At 28.2% G+C, this 21530-nt stretch overlaps 1 protein-coding gene across 2 annotated transcripts in view; it reads left to right on the top strand.

The window, feature by feature from the left end:
• The window catches only part of LOC129960594 (uncharacterized), a 201011-nt gene that overhangs the window by 127561 nt on the left and 51920 nt on the right, over nucleotides 1–21530 (top strand). For both annotated transcript variants that reach the window (XM_056074093.1, XM_056074092.1), the window contains exon 3: nucleotides 8582–9529. In XM_056074093.1, coding sequence (XP_055930068.1) covers nucleotides 8582–9529 — 948 coding nt within the window. The remainder of the gene's footprint in view (nucleotides 1–8581; nucleotides 9530–21530) is intronic.

Below are 21530 nucleotides of genomic sequence, written 5' to 3'. Positions count from 1 at the left end.
CCAGGGTGGCGAGATCCAACCACCATACCGGAAGCATCTTATCCTCTTTTTGAGGTCCCCCCACCGGAAGTCGACCTTTTGGTTAAGTTCAATGTGTATATTCTTGACAGCTTAATATTTGATACAGTGCCCATTAATGTTAAATTTTCGGAACATATCCCAAATTCGCAATTCAACGCAAATGGGATAAGTAGTTTTCCTTATGGGGGGGGGGAGTTTAGTTGTAATTTCGGTAAAAAATTCTTAAAAGATGCTTTATGCAAAATAATATGAAACTGAAATTCTTAGGAAGAAAGATTTTAGAAGTTGAAGAAAATGGTATATTTTTCAAACAGAATAAAATAGAAATAATTAAATGTTTTTAAAAATGTAATTGAACATTTCTAAACCCTTAAACTTTATTAGAATGCATTATTGTTTAGAGGACAGAATGAAATTAATTTCATATTAAACTTGAAAATGTGCGATCTTTAGTCCTCATTTTACACAATGTATTGGAATAACAACAAGAAAAGTATTCAATTTTTAAACACGGAGGATTAAATATATTCAGTACTGAGACGAAAAAAAATAAAAAAAAAATTGCCGAAGCAAGCTCTGCAAAATGTAGAAGACAAAATCTTCTTATCTGGATATCATTATTTGGGTGACTCAAAACCATCACAAGATTTGAAACTTTTCATATATTCTCCTTTTATTTACACATTGTAATTTTGTTAAATCATCTGTTCTGAACATGCGTTAATCTTTCATCGACATATTTCTCTAAACCTTGAAAATGCTTACAGTAGGGTTGATTTTGATAAAATTAAGCAGACTTTAAAATACAATTTAAATACTTTCATCATCATAAACTTATAAATCTGTAGCGTTTTTGTTTTACTTTCAAGCATACTAATTGGATTTCCAACTTATTGGAAAGTTATATTATTACTAATTTTTTTTAATTTTAAAAACTATTGTGATATTCTAAAAACTAGCCACTGGAGTTGTTTATTATCTAGGGAGTTTATTTTTTAAAAATCTCAATTGCCCCAAATCCCCGTCATTGATTTTAAAAAAATCAGTCTTTTCTTCTTGAAAAATTTATGAATGAATAAAAGTTTTAAATGATATGATTTTTTAAAATTAAAAATGGCATGCTATCAAATTCATGCTATCATTTCAGATTGTACAACAATATATATATGCCATTTAAATAACTTACACAAGCTTTCATTTCTTGACCAATCATAAACACTCTTTCCATCGGAAAGATGTCACACTCCCATGACCCACATACGTTCAGGATCTTAAGGCTTTCGTATATTTTGCAAGGAAATTCTTAATAGCCTGTTTAGATCCAACAGTCGACCGAACTGCAGCAGATGCACAAAGCACTTTCCGAAAGTGGGAGGGTTGGTTGTCGAACGATGTTAGAAAACTAATGGCAGGCAACCTCTTTCCCTTAAGAATTATTACTGCTGTAGCAACAAAATATTTATACCAAATAATTGGTCATCAAATGATGCTTCTAATCCCTGTTGTGGTTTATGGAAGATTAAATTTGCAAGTTATTCGTTCAAAATAATATTTAAAGTAAATATGATACGTCCAAATTATAAAACAAAATTTATGATATATGTGTTTACTAGGACACTAAAAAAGAAAACTATTTTTTTTTCAAAGTGTGGAAGTCATAATCTAAAAGTGAGAGGTACTGGTGAGAATATGATAAATAAGCATGGATTTTAATCAAATTTCAATAATGAAATTGAAATCAAATTTCATGAATTTCAATCAAATCGTCTTAACAAGTAATGTCACCTATTTCCTACAATTTTTACAAGAGAAAGATAAATCGAATTTTTTGTCACTAACAGCGAATATGTTGGAATGTTTTTGCACATTTTAAAAAGATGCACTGTCTTATACTTACGCAAGATGTGAAAAAAATCTGTTGGTAATTATTGGTTGAAAAAAATTCTGTTTTTTTTCTTTTGAGAAAGTTGAGAAATTGAGACATGTTGTTAAGGATAATGATTTAAATGATTGCTCTAAATGTTATTTCCTTATGATATTCTTTGGTTCCTTACTTTTTAATAGTAATGTTTTTAACTCCTCTTAGCATAATAATTCTTTTTTGACTTCCATATTTATGATAATTTTTTTTTTTTACATTTTGGAACATTATTAAGGATTATTTTAATTTTCATATATCCATCATTTTTTTTTCTTTTTAAATTTTAATATATTTTATAATTTACTTTATCAAATGCTACGGAATTTTATAATATTTCTTTTATATATTTACTACGACTCTGCACTTTAAATTCAATACTTTATTAAAATTGATTCATTTAAAATAAGTTTTAAAAATATTAGAATTTCATCCTCGAAAACCGCAAATTTAAGAAAAAATGAAGTCCAATTAATCTGTGTAAAAACCAAAACATCTAGGAAGTAAAATGTATGAAACGTTATAATATTTGATAAATAAGAAAAAAATCAAGCAGAATATATTTTATGTATGTATATTTAGAATCTAAATGATTTTTGCTACATGTTTTCTGTTCACTGGGATTACAAGATAGCGCAATCAAAACCCCTGCTTTATAATTAAAAAAATGTTATAAAAATCTTGCTTACTTTTACTTGAATTTTAAGTGAATTACTTACTTTTTTTACCTTTTTTGTATGAAAGAACGAAATAGTAGGTTTATCACAGTAATTGAGAGCAAATTTTTATAAATTAAAAAAAAATATTTATTTATTTTTAGAAAGTGTTTATCTTTCTTATGAGTATTTTTACTGTATCGCAAGGTCGATAATAATAACAAATTCGACTGTAAGCAGCATATTCTTTTCCAGGTAATTTTTGAAACTCTGAAATGTCTCTAAAAATATTCAAATAATGCCTATTTAATAATTCTACTGATTTGGCCCCTCGGTAAATAATCGATTCCGCTTTAGTTTATAAAGTATTATTAAATATTTGTTAATGATTTCGAAAAAAGAAAAAGAGTGAGTCTGTTTTTTGATATTTATCATTTCACAGCTGATTGCTTTGCAAGTTATGCTCAAACATTTCAGCTTTAAATAATTCATAATGCTGAAGTACAGCATTAGAGATAAACATCAATGTTATTGATAATTAGGATTGAATTCACTTAAGTTTGATCCGAGACATACCTTAATACCTTAATGATTTAATTTCGTGAAAGGATGTTACTCTTAATTAAATTATCGGTTTGAGGCAGAGTGTTATACTTAAGAAATAAAGTATATTTACTCACTTATAAAGATAAGATGCATGATCATGTCCTCTCTCTGAAACCTTTCAAATCATTTTACTAGATAGTAATGTGTGTACTTAATTTGAGGGAAGGACTTTCGAAGACGACATAAACATCCTATTTAAACTTTTAACGATTTAATTTCATTGTGATTTTATCCAGAAAAAGAACTTAAGTTTCAATTGGATAGGGATATTGAGAAATCGAAAGCTCGTATAATAATATTCTAAAATTTAAATTTCGATTCTGATGGCCGAGATGAATGTTTTGACAGATTCAACGATTGCCAATGATTCTCATAAAAACCATCAGGAAGACTTTTAACCTCCAACAAATTTACCATGCATAAGCCTCAATTTTTGGCGAATATTTGGCGGAATTATGTCCATTATTTACGATCCTCCTGGCCTAAAGCCGATGATCTGCCATCGTGAGCATAAGACATCCATTACACAATCAAATATTTTTAGTAAATAAAAACCACTTGAAATTCGTCTTTTTCTGTTCAAATGGGACAAAAACCAACGAGTGTGACGCGTTCGAGCCGATTTTTGACTAACATTCTGATCAAACACACCTTTGAAAAAAGAAACGTTGTCTAGACTATATTAATCAGATACTTATTATAGCCGAGAATTTTGCATTTTTCTGATTTCAAATACAGAAAACCTAATTAAAATTCATTTGTAAATGACTTATTTTTCATCAACTTGTATAATTTTTCTACACAGCCAATACACTAATAAATTTCATTGATTCATTCATATTCTAGCCTTTTTGTTTAATCTTTTTTTCACTTATATTTTAGCAAATATTTATTCCGAATAAATTATTTCCACTGCGGGATATTATAACCAACATTTTTTTCCATGTTTGAATTTCTCTTTCTGTTTAGTTGTGAAATTTTCGTTTTCGATTAAATTTCCATTGGTTAACAATGCTTTAAATTTTTTGTTTAATTTATTCACTAAATACATAATTTGCTGAATTAGTACTATTTTCTGTGGACTCTAAATATTATTTTAAGTTAGAAAATATCATAAATCAACATTTCGAAATTAGAAATTTCTCTATAAAAATATTTGTTTAAAGAAGAGAATAAATAATTATTCATTACAGTTTCAAAGTAAATCCAATTGAATTTAGATAAGATATACGCAAACAATGCATAAATTATTTTTATTTTTTATACATTAGCTGAAAGATTATGCTTAACGCTTTTTTATAATTCCTCATCGAAATCTGTGCAAATACATATTTTACTGGGCATATGGAAAACGGAATAAATAATTGAAAAATTACTTTTAAATTTAAAATTCATAATAATTACTTAATTAATTACAACAAAGACATGCTTAATTAAATGATTAAAATAAATAGATATTATAATTATTCAGTTAAGTGTAAAATGCTTACTCAGTATTTATTAGGTAAAAGCCTTTCTTCAGTTTGAAAAGTCAAAAGTAAATATTTTTGTTAATCAACAATTGAAAATTAAAAAAAAAAAAATAATTTTTCAATCTTATTACAGTTGCATGATTCTCCATTCAATCGTTCTTTATTCACAGTAAGAATTATAAATCAATGTTGTTTCATAACAACTTAACGAATAAGTTCAAAATGATTTAGAATTTTGATTTGTTTTCTTTGAGTCATGTTCAGAAAAGGAAAACTAGACCAGAGGTGACACCTCAATCTTCAAATAAAATGACGGCGACACTGAACCTATATATATTTCTGATCTTTGATATAATCAATTTGTCATACAAACATTCGATTACAAAATTGAGATTTTGGTATTAAGATTGGTTTAGTTTAGTTATATTAACGTTCCGTTTTATAAAGCAATAGTAGAGCTATTTTGTGAGGGACCTCGTAATTTTGAACAGCGTTTAGATGAAGAGGACGGCACCTGAGCTGGCACCCCCTCCTTAAACTTCCACACCACAGCAGCGGGTGGACGTTTGACCCCGACGGATTTTACGTGCAAAAGACCCGCTTACACGACGATTATTCGATGGAATTCTAGAACCTCCGGTTCCTCAGCCTATACCTTAAAACCAGGCCATTGTCGCCCTTTCGTACTAAGAATCAAGGGCCCAAATTCAGTTTACAACTTTTATAACAAAATCATTTTTTTTCCGAATATTGTTCTCATTATCGAAGAAACATTTCCAAAACCCTCCCTGAAGCAAGAATCTTCCGATATATTCAGTACATGCGAAATGAAAAATAAAAATATTCACTGACGATAAATGATACATTAATTTGAAATTCATATTTTTTAATAAAACATAATTATAATATATTTCAGCGAAGAAATTAAAACACGTGTGAAAGCCACTTTTGCCAAGAATTTGTGTCCTAAATATATTCAGTCGATTTGGAAGCGTTTCTTATATAGAAATGCTAGATCTGAATAGTGAAAGGAGAAGAATAAAATGGAAACGAACAAATTCCTTTCACATTTTCTTATTTTCATCTCCATTTTCAGTAAGTTTTGTAGAAGTAACATCACAAGTTGATTTTTTTTTCATCTTGAAGATTCTTTTCGGTAAAGCTTCGCAAGATTACTCTAAGCACAATATGTGATGAAGATGAAATTGAATTGCTTATACATTCAACATGGAAAGCAAAGAACTATACGTAATAGTTGTGTATGTAGTAATATGTTTTGATGGGATATACAGAATATATATATATATATATATATATTGCTTTTTTTAGACTAGTATGTAATTACGAAGTTAGAAAAAACTAGCTCTAATTGTCCAAGCCCTGTTACAAGCGGATTATTACTAAGATAAAAATTCTTCATAATTAAATAACAATTCATGCTGCATTTAATTTAGTTTAGTTTAGTTATATTAACGTTCCATTTTAAAGCAACACTAGGACTATTTTTGGAGCCACCTCGTAACTTTGAACCGCGGTCAGATGACGAGGATGTCACTTGAGATTCACCCCCCCCCTCTCCACACCACATCACATCAGCGGGAGGACGTTTGGCCCGGACGGATTTAACGCGCACCAGACCCGCTTACACGACGGTTCTTCGGTGGAATCTGGTCACGAACCTGAAACCCTTCGGTTCCGAATCCGAGACCTCACCACCAGGCCACCGCGGCCTCATGCTGCATTTAAATGACGCACATTTTTTTTTCTAAGCGTAAATATGCGGCTGTTATTTGCACAGTTACTTTCATTCTTGAGTGAAGTTTGAATAGTTAATTTAATACAATATAAAGATTACGATTTATTATAAAAAATTCTTGCAGATTTGATATGGTTTTGTAAAACTTAATGATTTCAGGATAGTTATTCAATATGTGCGTACAGCCTTTTGTATATACCCCCTATATTTTAATTATTTGAATATTCTTGTCTTAATTTTACTATTCATATTTTTCTTTATGTTTATTTTTGTGTCTCCTTTTATTTTTATTTTATTTATATTTTCTATCTATCCTAACATAACAGAATTAGTTTTCTATATTTGAAGGGTGGATATAATTTTAAAATTATTTTTTGTAAAATTTAAGCAAAAATTTTATTGAGAATCTAAACCAGAATTTGCCTTCTGATGCAGTTAAAGTAATCTATAAGTTAAGGACATTCAGAGAAAAAAATTTTGAAGAACACATGGAGTAAATTTTTATAAAATAAACTTTCCTCCAAAAATGATTATAATCGTGTAAACGTCGTCAACACATTTAGTTTAAATATGCTGCTATAATTAAAAGAATTAATAAGTAAAAAAATTGTTCTTTCACGTTTTAAAAATTTTCATCAAATTGATTTTAAATTTGACTCGATTCTTTTCAGTTTTTCCCACGTTATTCAAAATATTTGTTGAATTTGTTTTAAAATTAATTTTATTTCTAGTATTCATATAGATGTCCATTTTTATTGCTTTTCTTTTGAGTGATTTTCTACATCATTGTATATTTATGGATTCATTTCTTGACGTGGCGCACCAAACATATTACTACCTAACTAAAAACTCACCATTATATTTCAAACAGTACTGAAATTTTGATTTCTCTTTCATGTTGAGAACTGTTACTTATATAGCTGCTTTATTTTCATGACAAAATGCTAACATGTATATATTGTTGAAAGTTAACAACAGTTAATTAAATAATAAGCATTTAATCATTGTTTTTATTTACTGTTTTTTAATTTATTAATACTATTAACATTTTCTGTATAGTTAATTTTTTATATAATACGATATTTATGAGACATTTTAAATAAAAATTATTTAACAATATTTCAGGTTTTAAGAAGCACTTATTATTCATTATAAATGAATTCACAAGTGAATATTATTTTTATTTTTTAATGCTAATTATTTTTCTTAGTTATAGCATTTAGATCGTTTTTATATATTAGATTAAAGTCCATCTTTTGGAAGGCTCAGAATTTTTATACTGCGTTTAAGATGTAAAATAAATATCTTTTCAAAAAGGCTGTGGCATTCCTATATCTTTACCCCCTATATCTTAACTTGCAAATAATGTAAAGTTTTTCTACACTACAAAGCTCTAAAACCTATATATGTACGTGCGACTACATTACAGATAATGAAAGATAACAGCCTTGTTTTACTTAATATCAAAAATTAGCAACCATACCAGATTTTAATAGTTTTATGATTATTGCATTGTCTTTGGTTTTTGAGACGTCCCGATACAAATTTTTAAATGAATGACAAACTTTATGTGAAAAAAATGTTTTACAATTTAAAGACAAATCAAAATCTGCTTTTACAAATAAAATATTGTAATAAAAAACTTTAGACAATATATCTGAAGTTTTTTTGATGAAATGAAAAAAATAAATTTTTTTAAATCAGATTTTACGGCAAATTCTAATTATTATAGATAAGGGTACATTTCTACCAAATGGCATTTTCTAGAAATTTATTGACTTAGGAATTTTAAGATAAAATTGAAATTGAAATTTTCTATCATAATTCAAGATTTTATGACATCTGTTGCATGACAGTCACTGATTCCTAACATTGATTGTTTTCTCTGTGAAAAATGAAATTCACTATCATGCCAAACTGTGAAAAAAATAATTTAGGAATCAAATAAATAATAATAATCTTTCAGACTAGCTGTTGTAATGTCACAGATTTAACAAGTTTAATTGATCACTTAAATACTATTAATAATATTAATCATTCATTGTTGAACATATTGATTGCACACTACCGTTTTAAAAACAGAAAATTGCAATATATATATATATCTTTCCGCTTTTCATAGAGAAATTAATTCCATCAATTTTTTTTTCAGGTGGTCTCAAGGACTTCTCTTTCATCAAGGATTGGTCGATTTTCTAAGGGCAGCCCTTCTTATTCCCTTAGGCATTAGCGTTTTCCTATGTCAACGCATGCCAAGATGCTCCGTCGTGGAAACAATCTTTTTGCTGTTGGTAACAGTGTCAACCATCAATATGCTCACATCAGTCATAAATGATGCCCCTCTAGTTCCAGAGCAAATCGAGCTCAACAATGGGGATACTGATGCACTCTATGGCAACTCTGAGAACCATCGTGGGGTACATGATAGTCCCCAATGCATCATTTTTGGAATTTTCATTATTTGGTTTGCGAGTCTCACTATCAACTTAGGTCCCACGTTTTTGAGCGGTGCTCTGTCTTCAGCCAGAGAAGGTGTTACCTCGATAGATGCATGCCCAATGGTCTATGCTCCAGTTCGCCATTACGTTCTAAATGTTCTGTGGGTAAGCGTCAATGTGATGTGCATCATTCTGACAATCATCCATTTGCGCAAGCTTTACAAAGATCTCACCAAATCTAATCTCGAAGCTATGAGAATCGCCGGTTTAGTTTCCAACATGCTAACTGTAAGATGCGAAGCAGGTCTCTCTGAAGCGGAGCATATCCAGAACCACATCGATAGATTGGAGAAAGAAGGCATCAGCCGAGTGAAGATGTTCGTTGTTCTCGTGGCTGCGTATTTGATTTTCTGGGGTCCGTTATTTGTGATAATCGTGATCCAACCCGGAATCAGTGGGCCAACTTTTGCCTATGAATTGGCCTTGCATTTAGCATTTGCTCATACCTTTGTGAATCCTATTTTGATCACGGTTCTCCATAAGCAGATGAAGAAAGAAAGTGGTCATGTTTGCTGCTGCTACTGCTTATCCTGTCTGGAGGAGCGAGCTTCGTCCTCATTCGGGCCGAGTCCAGCTACTGGACGAATGAATACAAGTTATTTGTAAGTATTTAAAAACAAAATGCTGCATGTCTCTCTTAATTTTTCAACCATTAATTTTATTTGAAAGGAAATGTAGGTGGTTCGCAATTCATAATAAGGTATTATTTTTGCTTAGGAAAAATAAATGTTATGTCGTAATGCAAAATAGATAGAAAAAAATTCTATGCTTAAAGATATTAATCTGTTACAATAAATTGTCAAAATTTTAAATTTTTGATTAAAAATAAAAACATCGCATTAAAATTTTTAATAAATAAATTATAGTGTCGTTTGCTATTAAAATATATGAGATTTGTTTTGACTAATGGCAAATTTTCAATTCGTTTTAAAGCAACATTTGCCAAAATGAATTTCATTGATGGTTACACAGCTATTTGGGGGATATTAATTTTTGAAATTTAATTTTATGTGAAAAACATTTGAGTAATATGATATTTTATAGATAAAATATTAATATTTATTATAGTAAAAAAATTATGGTCAAATTGAATTGAGATCATTCATGAGCATGATCGTAAGATTCATAAAAAATATCAAAATTTACAAATACAAATAAAACTATTCTTACTAGTTATATTTAGAACACTGTTTAAATTTTATTGCTGCATTATTTCTATTGTGATCCCTATCACTTCTTTTGAAAGTCATTTGGGCTAAAGCCGCTTTGAAATGAAATTGGAAAGTCAGTAATGGGGAGAAAGAAAACTGACTTTCAAATCAAATGACACTAAAATTTAATTCATAAAAATGCAAAAGTTATTATTTTTTATAATTGCAAATTGCAAATTTAAAATAGCAATAAATTTCTCAGACATAAATTTTTTTTAGATAAATTTAAATTATAAAATAAAAATCAATAATGCAATTGTGTCGGAACAAAAGTACTACTAAAAGGGATAAAATTTATTCTTTGGAAAGAAAAACAAATTCGATTTTGAAATGTTCATGCCATCAGGTAAAAGGCATATAAGTAATAATGTTGTGGCAACAAGAAAACATTCAATTTCGGAAAAATAATAAATATATAATGAAGCGAAACCATATCATTCAACTTAAATTCGAAATTAAAGTCAGTAGTAAAATGACAGAAGAAAACTAAATTTCGAGGGTTTAGTGAATTTCATTGGATTTCGTAGTAAAGTCAAAATCTTTCAACATCTTTGGGCTACGATGAGTCATAAAGCCATAGAATATATTGCAGCAACTTTCTTAATGCATGTGAAATGAAAATATTATGTTTTGCATAAGGATTATTGTTATTTTTTATTAGAGCAATAACTTTTATTTCTGATAAGTAATTATTTATTTAAAACCTGAAGATGCTTACTGTTCTTCTTTGTGTCTTGAAATCTATCACTATAAAGGTTGTCCCACGAAAGTAAAAAAACGTTTATTTTCTAAAATTTTGCACTTAAACGTTAAACCCACTTACGAAGTTTCATTAAATAACATGGAATTTGCATAAATATATTTTGAATCAATTGGCCATCAAATTTATATTTATAATTATTTTTTCTTTCAGAAATGAAGAATGTACTAATCTAAATTCTAAATTAATAATTTAAATAATTTTGAAAATTCTTTTAAAAGATGCATCCATATTTATAATTATTTTTGTTTGAAAAAATTATAATTAAAATATTAGTAGAATAAACATTTATTTTCTTATGCAAAATTGTAAATGAATGATTAAAACTATTTGTAAATTATTATGAAAATAATTTTCAAAAACACGTCCGTTTTTTTTATAATAATTATTATTTTTTTTTTGAAAATGTAAGTTATAATTCAAGCGTTAAGAGAAAAAACGTTTGTTTTTGCATATAAATGAAGAGTATGCAACTAAAAATATTTGAAAATTGTTAATTTAATTTGAATAATTATGAAAAAAATTTTAATGAAAGAAACGTGAAAAAAAATCATAATAAGGATCGAATTGTATCTTTCGAATTAGGAAGAGGTCGCCTTAACAACTCCGCCTCTAGACTACTGAATGCCAGGCGCAAGTTATAAGCATATAAGCTATACCAAAAATTTGAAGACTATTTTTTCGTTTATTTTCAGATAGTTAATTTTGAGGGAGACTCTATTGCCGAGAACATTGCTGTAGTAGCAAATTTTATAATTATACTTCAGTTAATTTTGTGAGAATATTTTTATGTTCAATCATTTAGAGTTAAGTTTTAGTGTTTATATATAATTGTTTTATTATAGTGAGAAAATTTTAAAAAAAAGATATTTTAATGTGTGAGTTTAGAGAGCAACAATGGTAAGACAGAAACCAGAGGTAAAAAATGTTAAAAGAATTCATACAGATGGAATGCATTCTATTGAAAGAATGGTTACAATGTTTATCATGAGATGATGTGACATAGAAGATCCAAAACACCTACTTCAATCTTCAAAAATATTTTTAGTATTCATTTAAATGCTTTTTCATTTTAATTCATATTCTAAACATAGATTATAACTTATAGGTATTTAACTCTTTTTTTATCATGAAATATAGTATATAATTAGAAATATTTCATTTAATAGAGAACCAGGTATCCTTTTTATCTTAATCCAACACAAAGTCCTCCCCTAACAATCGATATATTTTTGAAGAATTTTTTTTCCCTTTATACAACAAAATGCCCTTATTTCATTTAAATGTTAAAAATCAGATCCTTATGACCAGTAGTTCCAACTTTACAGCTTCTTATTATCCACAGTCTTCACTGCACATCTTGCTAAATGATTTCCTGACATACTATCTCTCTCATAAACATGCAGTTTTAGTTTAGTTCAATTATTTTTAACGTCGCGTTTTGTAACATCATGGAGGCAATTTCAGACGAACTTATAATTTTTAATGACTGTCAGATTATGAGTACGACACTTGATTTAGTACTCCCCTCTCTTTCTGAGTTTCAGCACCACAATAGTGGGAGGTCTATATTAGGTTTGACGTACACCAAATCTGCGTACACGACGGATCTTTAGTAAAATCGGGTTTCGAACCTGGAGTCCTCCGGCCAGCCGCACACCACAATAAACGTAACACACGGATGCAAAAAAAAAGTATCTTTTTAAAAACTCATATCTAGATATGAAATTAATTAATCACTGACCATTTATTCAGAATTAAAAAATGTCTGTCAATAGCGTTTTTTCAAAAAGGCACTAAGCGTAGGATGTTAGTTGGTAATGCTTTGATTTTTTCATTCATGGCAGTTTGCCTGATGAGTGAGATATTTAACATTTCAAAGGGTATCCAATCTGAAATATTTACGATGTTTCCAATTTATGTATAATTGTTTAACTATTTTATCTATTTTTTTCATGCAAAATTTATTTATTTACTATGTCGAGTAAAGGATTAAGCTATGAATGTTTCAGATTTGTTATTGATAAGTGATAAAATTATGTCTTTAATATCTAAAAAAAATTTTAGTTAAAACTTGTTTTTTTACAAAACTGATATTTTTTAAAAAAAAATTGAACTGGAGCAGCTGGTAAACCTTAATTGACTCCAAAATAAGAGCAATCTCGAAATGAAAAGAATTAAGATGTACTATTATTATTTTATCAGCATTTTTCTTCTTTATTAAGAATATCAGGTAATTCTTCTTAAATGGATTATTAAATTAGTAGTTCTTTGCCCCAATTATAAATATAATGTTGTGGAAGAATAATTGGCACCAGGAACACAATATAATTTTAGACTTCATTGGAAAATGCAAATGTCTCTTGTTGCATCATTTTTGTACTTCTTCGTTCACTCAAGGTATATCATTTTAAACAGTGACATGGGGACACTCTTGTTATATTTCCTTGTCGCTACAGAATGTTGGTGCCCTTGGCATCTATATAACCTCTCCTCTCGATCGCTAATCCCGTGGATAAATATTGGAATTGCATCTATCATCACTAATGTGATGATAAATCATTTATAATTTCACGATTACTATTATACAATCTAGCTATGAATAATAAATTTGCTATACGAATTTTTAAAAATATTATTTTTATTTATACACATATAAATAAATTTAAAACATTTAAGATTCATTTATAATATTCATAAAATTAAAAAAAAATCTAATTAAATTTTGTTTTTAGTGATGAAAAGAAACGAAAACTTGGGATCATATTGAACAAGTTTTCCGTATTACAGCTAACTTAAAAAAAAAATTTGTGCCAAAAGAGTTTACTAAAAGTACAGATTTTCACATTAAAATGAAAAATAAAACACGAATAGAGCTGAATATGTGTTGTTACTAACTTGTAAGGTAGCTTCCCAGCACAATTAACTTCATCGTATGAAAGACAGATTTACGGACAGCTCTGATGGATGCTGAACGGATGAGGAATCAGTGACCCTCGGGTTTGGCGACCATTTGGCGACGAAATGAAAAATTCTAGAATCTCGGAGAATTTTGGCGATATAACCAATAGGAGTTGAAATATGACAATACTTTTAGAACTTTCTTCTACCCGGTATCGGAAGCTATAAAAAGCAGAGAGACTAAACTGGTGGTCAGTCAGTTGGATCAGTAAATCGAAGCGGAAGATTTGAGTGGAACTCAAGCGATGAGTGAATTAAGAATTGAGTCGAGTCTTGGAATCGAGTATTGAATCGCTTACTGAGTAGCAAGTCGTATATTATTGAATCGGCAGCTGAGTACAGCTAAAGCGAGGAGACAGTGGAGATTAGCAGACGTTTCAGGGACGAGAATAGTTAGGTGAAGTTTCTTTAACTTCTTTGTTCTGTCTGCTCGCTCTGAGTGCTGTTATATTGTTTACTACCGATTAGCTAATAGTGTGCTGCTGTTTATTTATGCGCTGTTCTTGTGTATGTATCGGCTGTGTTTTTGCTGTCTATGTCTTCATGTTGAATAAATTCGTTCTTTGTCAATCAGCTTGTTGACTGTTTCATCATAAACCCACTACACCGGATCTGTTAATTGTCATTGAATTTGCGAATTTTGTGGACATTTTTCGTTACAATATTATTTTATTCATTTCTAAATGCTTCTTTTGCATGAGGAAAAGATTATTTTGCATATTCTGCTCTGACTAACTTTGAGTATTTTCAGTTTAATTCAATTTTTAAAGATTTTTTTTTTCTAAACAAAGTCATAAAAAATTGTTATTTGCTTATCATAACTTTCTTTCTGTTGAGTTTTATATTATTATAATCCCTACTCAATCCCTGAAGAATAAGATAGAGCATTCGTTCTTATCTTGAATAATACGCATTGGAAAATATACTTAACTTTATAGTTTCCGAACGCGATTCCTACTGAAAAATCCTATTCGATGTAAATACCAACTTCATAAAATTGGAAAAATCCGAGGCGAAAGTTCGCCAAATAGTTGAAGAATCTCATTTATATGTATGAGTGGTGCCATGAAAGGGGTCGAATAGCCGGAGATAGATGAATCGTTGGCTTGATAACGAGGGGCAATCGCTTACCTACGACTATCACCATGACAAGCATCGATCAGACTGCTGTCATCTTTTGAGAACGTTTCTGGTTAGCAACTTATCCCTACTAGAAAGGAAGAACTGTCAAGAATTGCTACAAGAGCTAAGAAGAGATACAGAAAAATGTCAGAAGTCGCTTTTTGAGCTAGGCCATGAAAACGGCTTTTTCGAATGATTTAACTGTATTAATATTTTTTAATGTGTAATTAAATGAATATTTATCACAAAAAGATTTTTCCTAAAAATTTTCCAATTTAATAAAATATCCTCAAATTTAAAATCTAAAAGAATCTGTAACAGTAAACATAACTGTCAAATAAAACTTTTTTTAAAAAAGGGTAGAATCTCTTACAAAAATACCTTATTTCTATTTCGAACCCAAAAGTCACTGTGGCCTGCCGAAAAGTCTCGTCTTAAGCGCTGGATGTTTCTGTGTTCGAAACTCGATTCTATAGAAAAATTAAAGTGTATATGTTAATGTGTGATTTTGATCCGTCCGGAAGTTGGACGTCTGTCGGTCTGCTCTTTCACATATAAATACAATGATCAGTTAAGTCAATGAAATTCGGTAAGTTATCTTGCGACTACAACTGTAGTTTCATGTCAAATTGCAGGGTCAATCGGAGGGTAAAAAGGCGTTCAAAATGCATATTAGCGATAGATTCAATAAAAAAATGATAGATCCATGCCAAATAACATTAATTCACCAATACCGTGCAAGGAGCTAGAGGTCACAATCTTATGGAAAGGAAAGGGGGGGGGGGATAAGAACTTTATAAGGAAGTATGCGAGAAAGTTTCAGAGAGAAACTGAACCCCCTTCCACTGATTTTTTTTTTCGCTTTCTTTATTCATGCTTTCCTATGCCTTCAAACGGTCACCCAAGTAGAGATTGTAAATCACTACTTTATAGAAGCCTGTAAAGCGTGGATATAAAACAAATTTCCAACTTATCACTTCCAGAAGTACAATGAAACGCGTTATTTATTTTCCAACTCTTTTTTTATTTATGCTTTACTAGTGGAGAAAAAATATTATCCGATATACTTCATTGTTATATAGTTTCTAAAGCAGTTATCTAATGCAATAAATAATTTTCTAGTCATTTTAGTTTAATCGCTTATTCTATTTTAAAAAAAATACTTCTAATCATTATAATCGCTGCCCATTGTTATAATTACATTGATTTTGTTTTTGAGAAGCAATAATATCAGATATTTCTAATGCCAAACTCCAAATATAGTTTGCTCTAAATTTGATTTCAATGTGAAAAACCATATAAAAATTTCGGATTTCTTATCTTTTATGAATGCTCTATAATTTCATTTTCAGAATTTCCTTCAATTTCTAAAAAATATATATTATTGAATTCCATTGGCACATGATTCTGATCTAATACATAATGTGTTCATTCACATGTAATGTCACTTTGCAAACTTTGAGTAAAATTTTTTCTAGCATTATCCGTAAAAATTTCTTTAATATTAAACATGAAAAACCGAATAATTTTATCTCAGAAAACCAGGCGCAATGTGACGTATTACTCATTAAAAAAAACACATTGTTAATACAAAAATGCACACAAGAGTGAAAGAATATGTTGCATGCGTGAACCACTAGTAACCACTTTAGAAAATATTAATTCGCCACACAAACATCAAATTTAAGGACCCACAGCTGAATTCAACTTCGCCTACACAACATACATTATAAATTTCTCAGATTTTTCACTTGCAACCAGAATTCTGTCCACTCTTCAATTACGGGTTTTTTTAAATAAATAAAATACTACAACCTACTTGTTGGAAGAATAAAACCTATCACAGTTTTACATCAATAACATAAAATAACCTCCGTCTGTTTAAATCGAGAAAAATCAAATAGCGAAAGTTTTTAAATACACTCTTATTAATGTTCTTAAAAAAATAAAATTTTTAAATGCAAATTATTATCTACATTTAGAGTTAAATTTATTATTATAAATTTTATGGAATCTTAAATTTTTTTTTTCAAATTCACAATAACTAGTTATGAGAACTCAATCAAAATTTAATCAAATTAATCGATTTACTGATGATGAAGATATAAATTGATTAAAATAGTATACTGTCAAAAAGGATGCACAACTATAAAATTTGCAGCAATCTTGCAATGTAGAACGTAAAAATATTCAATAATTTAGTTGAAAAGAAATAAGTCAACTCAAATAAATCTTTAAAAAATAAAATCTCTAATAAGAATAACTGGATAATAGAGTGCAGATTGAGATATTTTCCTTCCCATTTGATTTGATTCAAAATTACGAAAATACGAAATGTGATTCACTAATTTAGGGAATAAGCATTCAAATTACCATTAATTTAAGGAATAAGCATTCAAATTATCATTAATTTAAGGAATAAACATTCAAATTACCACCAAAATTTTTTTTTTCATTTCATAAAGGTAATATTTTTCGGGAACAATGGCGGCATGAAGACCTTAATTATGAAATTCATTGTTATTTTGTTAGAATATTTTCAAATAGTAATTTTATTGCCACTATATTCAATCATATTAAAATAAAAAAATGAAACCTCAAATGTTATTGAATTAATAAGAAAAAATAATTTTTTTTGGTATACTCTTTTAAAAACTAAGAACGGTAACTTTTGATGAACAAATGTTAAAGATAATCATAAAATGTCATGTATTTTTAATAATTTTTAGTAGCTCTATAAATTCCTACAGATATAAAATTTTATGTTTACTTGAAAGAAGAATGAATCAACTTCATTTCTTTATGTTGGATTCTGATAACATTATTCAGAAATTGGCTTCTCTGTTTTACTGCTATGTAAATGAACGGATATAAACATTCATTTTTGAATGTATTCTTGATTTATATGATTTCAACGTACATGAATACATACAAATATTTTCAAAACTACGTTTACAAATTTTATTGGCAGAAGGTTTTGTTGTCTGATTTATTGTAAAGTAAAAATTGGTATAAGAATTTCAAAAAAGTACAGAGGCTTAAAATAAACTAAACAATAAGTATAGAAAGAATTCAAATATTTGTTTAAATACAAAAAGAGAAATTGTATCTTTGAATAAAATAAAATTTGATTCCTTCATTTTCTGTTAAAATAAGATATTTTTAATATCACTACAAATTTCCATTTGCTGTCTTGATATTCCCAAAAATTAATTCTTCAGTTTGAAAGAAATAAATCGATATTAGTTAACTGAGGATTTTACGATCGCTTAGTTAAAATTCTGATCAGAAAATTCTTGATTTCATTTCTAATTAATATTTTTGGATAAAATTCCATATCTCAGCAGCATTTAATTATTCAGTTTTTGTGTAGTATTGATGGCAATTCCAATAGAAACTTTTGAAGAAAGTTTTAATTATTTTCCAGAAAAATGCATAAACATTTAAAATGATAAAACTGATGCATACTTTAAGAAATAAAAATGAGTATTTTACTAAGAAATACTCATTATGTAAATATTATTTTCTTAATTTCTTGTTTTAGATTAATTCACATTCATTTACAGTATAGGTGTAGTCGGAAATTTTGAAATTTTTCTTCAACAGAAGAATATACTCTAAGAACTAATTTGACCTTTTGGATTTCATAAAAACTATTATTTAACATAAGACAATTATTACGACAGGAGAAAATTTCTCTATGGTTCAATAATTCTGAAATTTTTATATTTTTAGTGAATGGAAATATAAAATGAGAAAACCTAAAACTTTTTTTCCCTTAAAAAAAGCAAGAACTTACCCCTTTTTTAAAGTAAAAATTAAAAAAGACATTAGAAAGATTTAACATGTTTCTCTAAAATTCCATCATCTTGTACAAAAAATCATTACTTGTCTGAGTGAAGCATTAATTTGTTATTCTTTTCGCGAATGGCGAATTTATGTCTGAAAGTCCCTTTCTTTTCCCCATATCATTCTTGGAGCAATATATCTTATTTCCCTAGACTAAGAGATAAAAAAACTCTTACTTAACCTATGAAAATTCTACTAAACCAATTACCAAGATTATTCTCATGTAGAAAAGAGACTACTTTCTAAATAAATTGAGTTAAAATTAAAGAATTAGTGATGTAAGTAAGGAAATATGGTAAGATAATTTCTCAGTGAGAGTAGAAGAATATTTTTAATATACGCCATTAATTACTATTCCTACGGTGGTTTGAAATTCTTCTTTATAACCAAATTTCTGTTTAAGTATTCGATTTTATTATCATGTCAGTTAATTTAAATTTATTCCTTATCATTTTTGAGATAATATATTCAGATGTTTTTATTATTAAGGTAAAATTGATACGCCATTTTTTATTTATTTATATATGGGTCGTTTTCCTATTAAATTCAGAAGAATGACAATCCTTCCTCTATATTGTTGGAAATAGAAACAATCACTTTGTGAGCTTTTCCCACGAGAAATTTTGTTTTTTTCACGCATTTAATTGTTATTACGCATTAGTGTTCAAATAATTATTTATGACTCAAGTTTAATTTGAAGAAGAAAAAAAATATATATAACACTGTTCGGAATCTAATGCCATTGGAGCTAAGCAAACATTACTTCAGATTATTAATTTGATTAATTCTTCTTTAATTCAAGAAATTTCGAAAAAATCATTATTGCAAAGAATTTAAAAGCAAAACGGAACCTGTTTTATGTACATACCATAACTGTACATTATATTTAAATACTTAAGTACTTCATACAAAAATATTCTTTGCAACGTATCAGCCCCTTCACTTTCCATTTCTCTTTGGATAAAATCTTTTATTTTTCTACTTTTATAAAAAGATTTTCCTTCACATTTTGCGAGGAGGTACACTCACTGTTTAGCTTTTCTTTTTATTTTCTGAATAAAATGAGCTCGAAGAAAAATTTATCCCCATGGAAAATAAAGTTACATCTATTCAAGCTGATCAACAGTGGATTTTTTTCTTAAAATATTGTAATCTTGCGTAAACTTGAGTTTCCAAACTCAAAACGTAATATATTTTAAATTCAACGTGGCAAGACAAGATGATAAGGGGAAAAATTATGTAATTTTTGCCGAAGATTTTGGTTTTTATAGAATACCAAATTTGTACACAGGAAAATCCATTACATAATCGATATATGGAGTGAAAGATTTCTCGTCCTTGCCTTCTGAAAAAATTTATAAGTTTAAAAAGCTTTGGCAATGAAAATTTAAAAATAATAGCTCTTCAGTAACATTTATTTTCCTTTAATTTTGTTTTATAGATCTATAAGAAAACATCAGTAAATTTAATTATAAATGTTTTCTAGTGAATTTTCGTTCTATAGAATGCATTTTCTATAATAAATAGTAATGAGATAAATATGATTATCTATTCATATTTTTAAATTGTTAACAAAGAACTTACTCAAGTCACCCAAACATGATTAATGCATAACTGTGAATATATTTAATACCCATAATGGATTAATGCATTTTCTTACCCATTACATCACAAACCATTAGATATTATAACGATAACATTTATTATAGAATAATTGTTATATTAAATACGTTTATTTCAATGATTTTTGTATCATTGCGTCATGATATAGACGGTTTAAATGTCATTCAAATTTAATTGTTAATCAAACCCCAGTTTATAAATCTTGTTATGAAAGTGTTTGCAAGGATAATTAATCAAGAAAAAGATAATTGTTTTTCAAAATATTTAATTAATTAGTGAATAAACCATAACCAATGAGAGGATGAAATTTACAGTAAAAAGAAACTGTCGATAAAATACTTTATCGAGCGAAAATATGAGATCATGACACTGAAAATGTGACTCTGTTGATTAATAAAAGAATATTATTTGTGAATTTCATACTGCATTTTTTTTATGTACAAGTCTTTAACTTTTAACAAATTAAACTTTAATACTGTTTGAAAATTTAATTTACTCTATCGAAAGTAAATTTATAAATAAACATTTATAAATAAAGTCAATCAATAACTCCGTATAACTCAGAGTTATTAATATGTGAAAACCCTCTAATTCACATTAGCCCTAATCAAAATTATACACGAGCAACTGGGAACACCTATTTAATATTTAAATGAAATTTAGTGAAAATTAATTCTACTTAAATTAATCCTTAAAATTATGTATTTTTTTGAAACTAAAACATTTATACTTACCAGGATTGAGTGAATCGAGTATTATCTCAAGGTGTAAGAACAAAATATCTTCGTTTTAAGAACAACTTCTGCTGTCAATTGCTACAGCGCGACGCAGTTGATTCGACCTTTGTTTTGGAAAGAAAGAGTAAATCCATGTTGCCAATGCGTACTTTGGAAATTCACTTCTTCCATATTTCAAAAAAAAATATTAAAGATAGCTAAAATTCCTCGTATGGCTAGTAAGTCAGCTATATTTTACATTTGTACAATAATTCTTCATTATTTTTCCATTAAATTATTCTCCACAAAAGTAGCTCAGAGATATTAAAATTTTATTTAATAAAAGCGCATCTGCAAAAAT

Source organism: Argiope bruennichi, chromosome X2, assembly GCF_947563725.1.
Source record: "Argiope bruennichi chromosome X2, qqArgBrue1.1, whole genome shotgun sequence".
NCBI classification, from domain to species: Eukaryota; Metazoa; Arthropoda; class Arachnida; order Araneae; family Araneidae; genus Argiope; species Argiope bruennichi.
The sequence above is the reverse complement of the archived record's forward strand: the minus strand, read 5'-3'. Positions and strand labels throughout refer to the sequence as shown.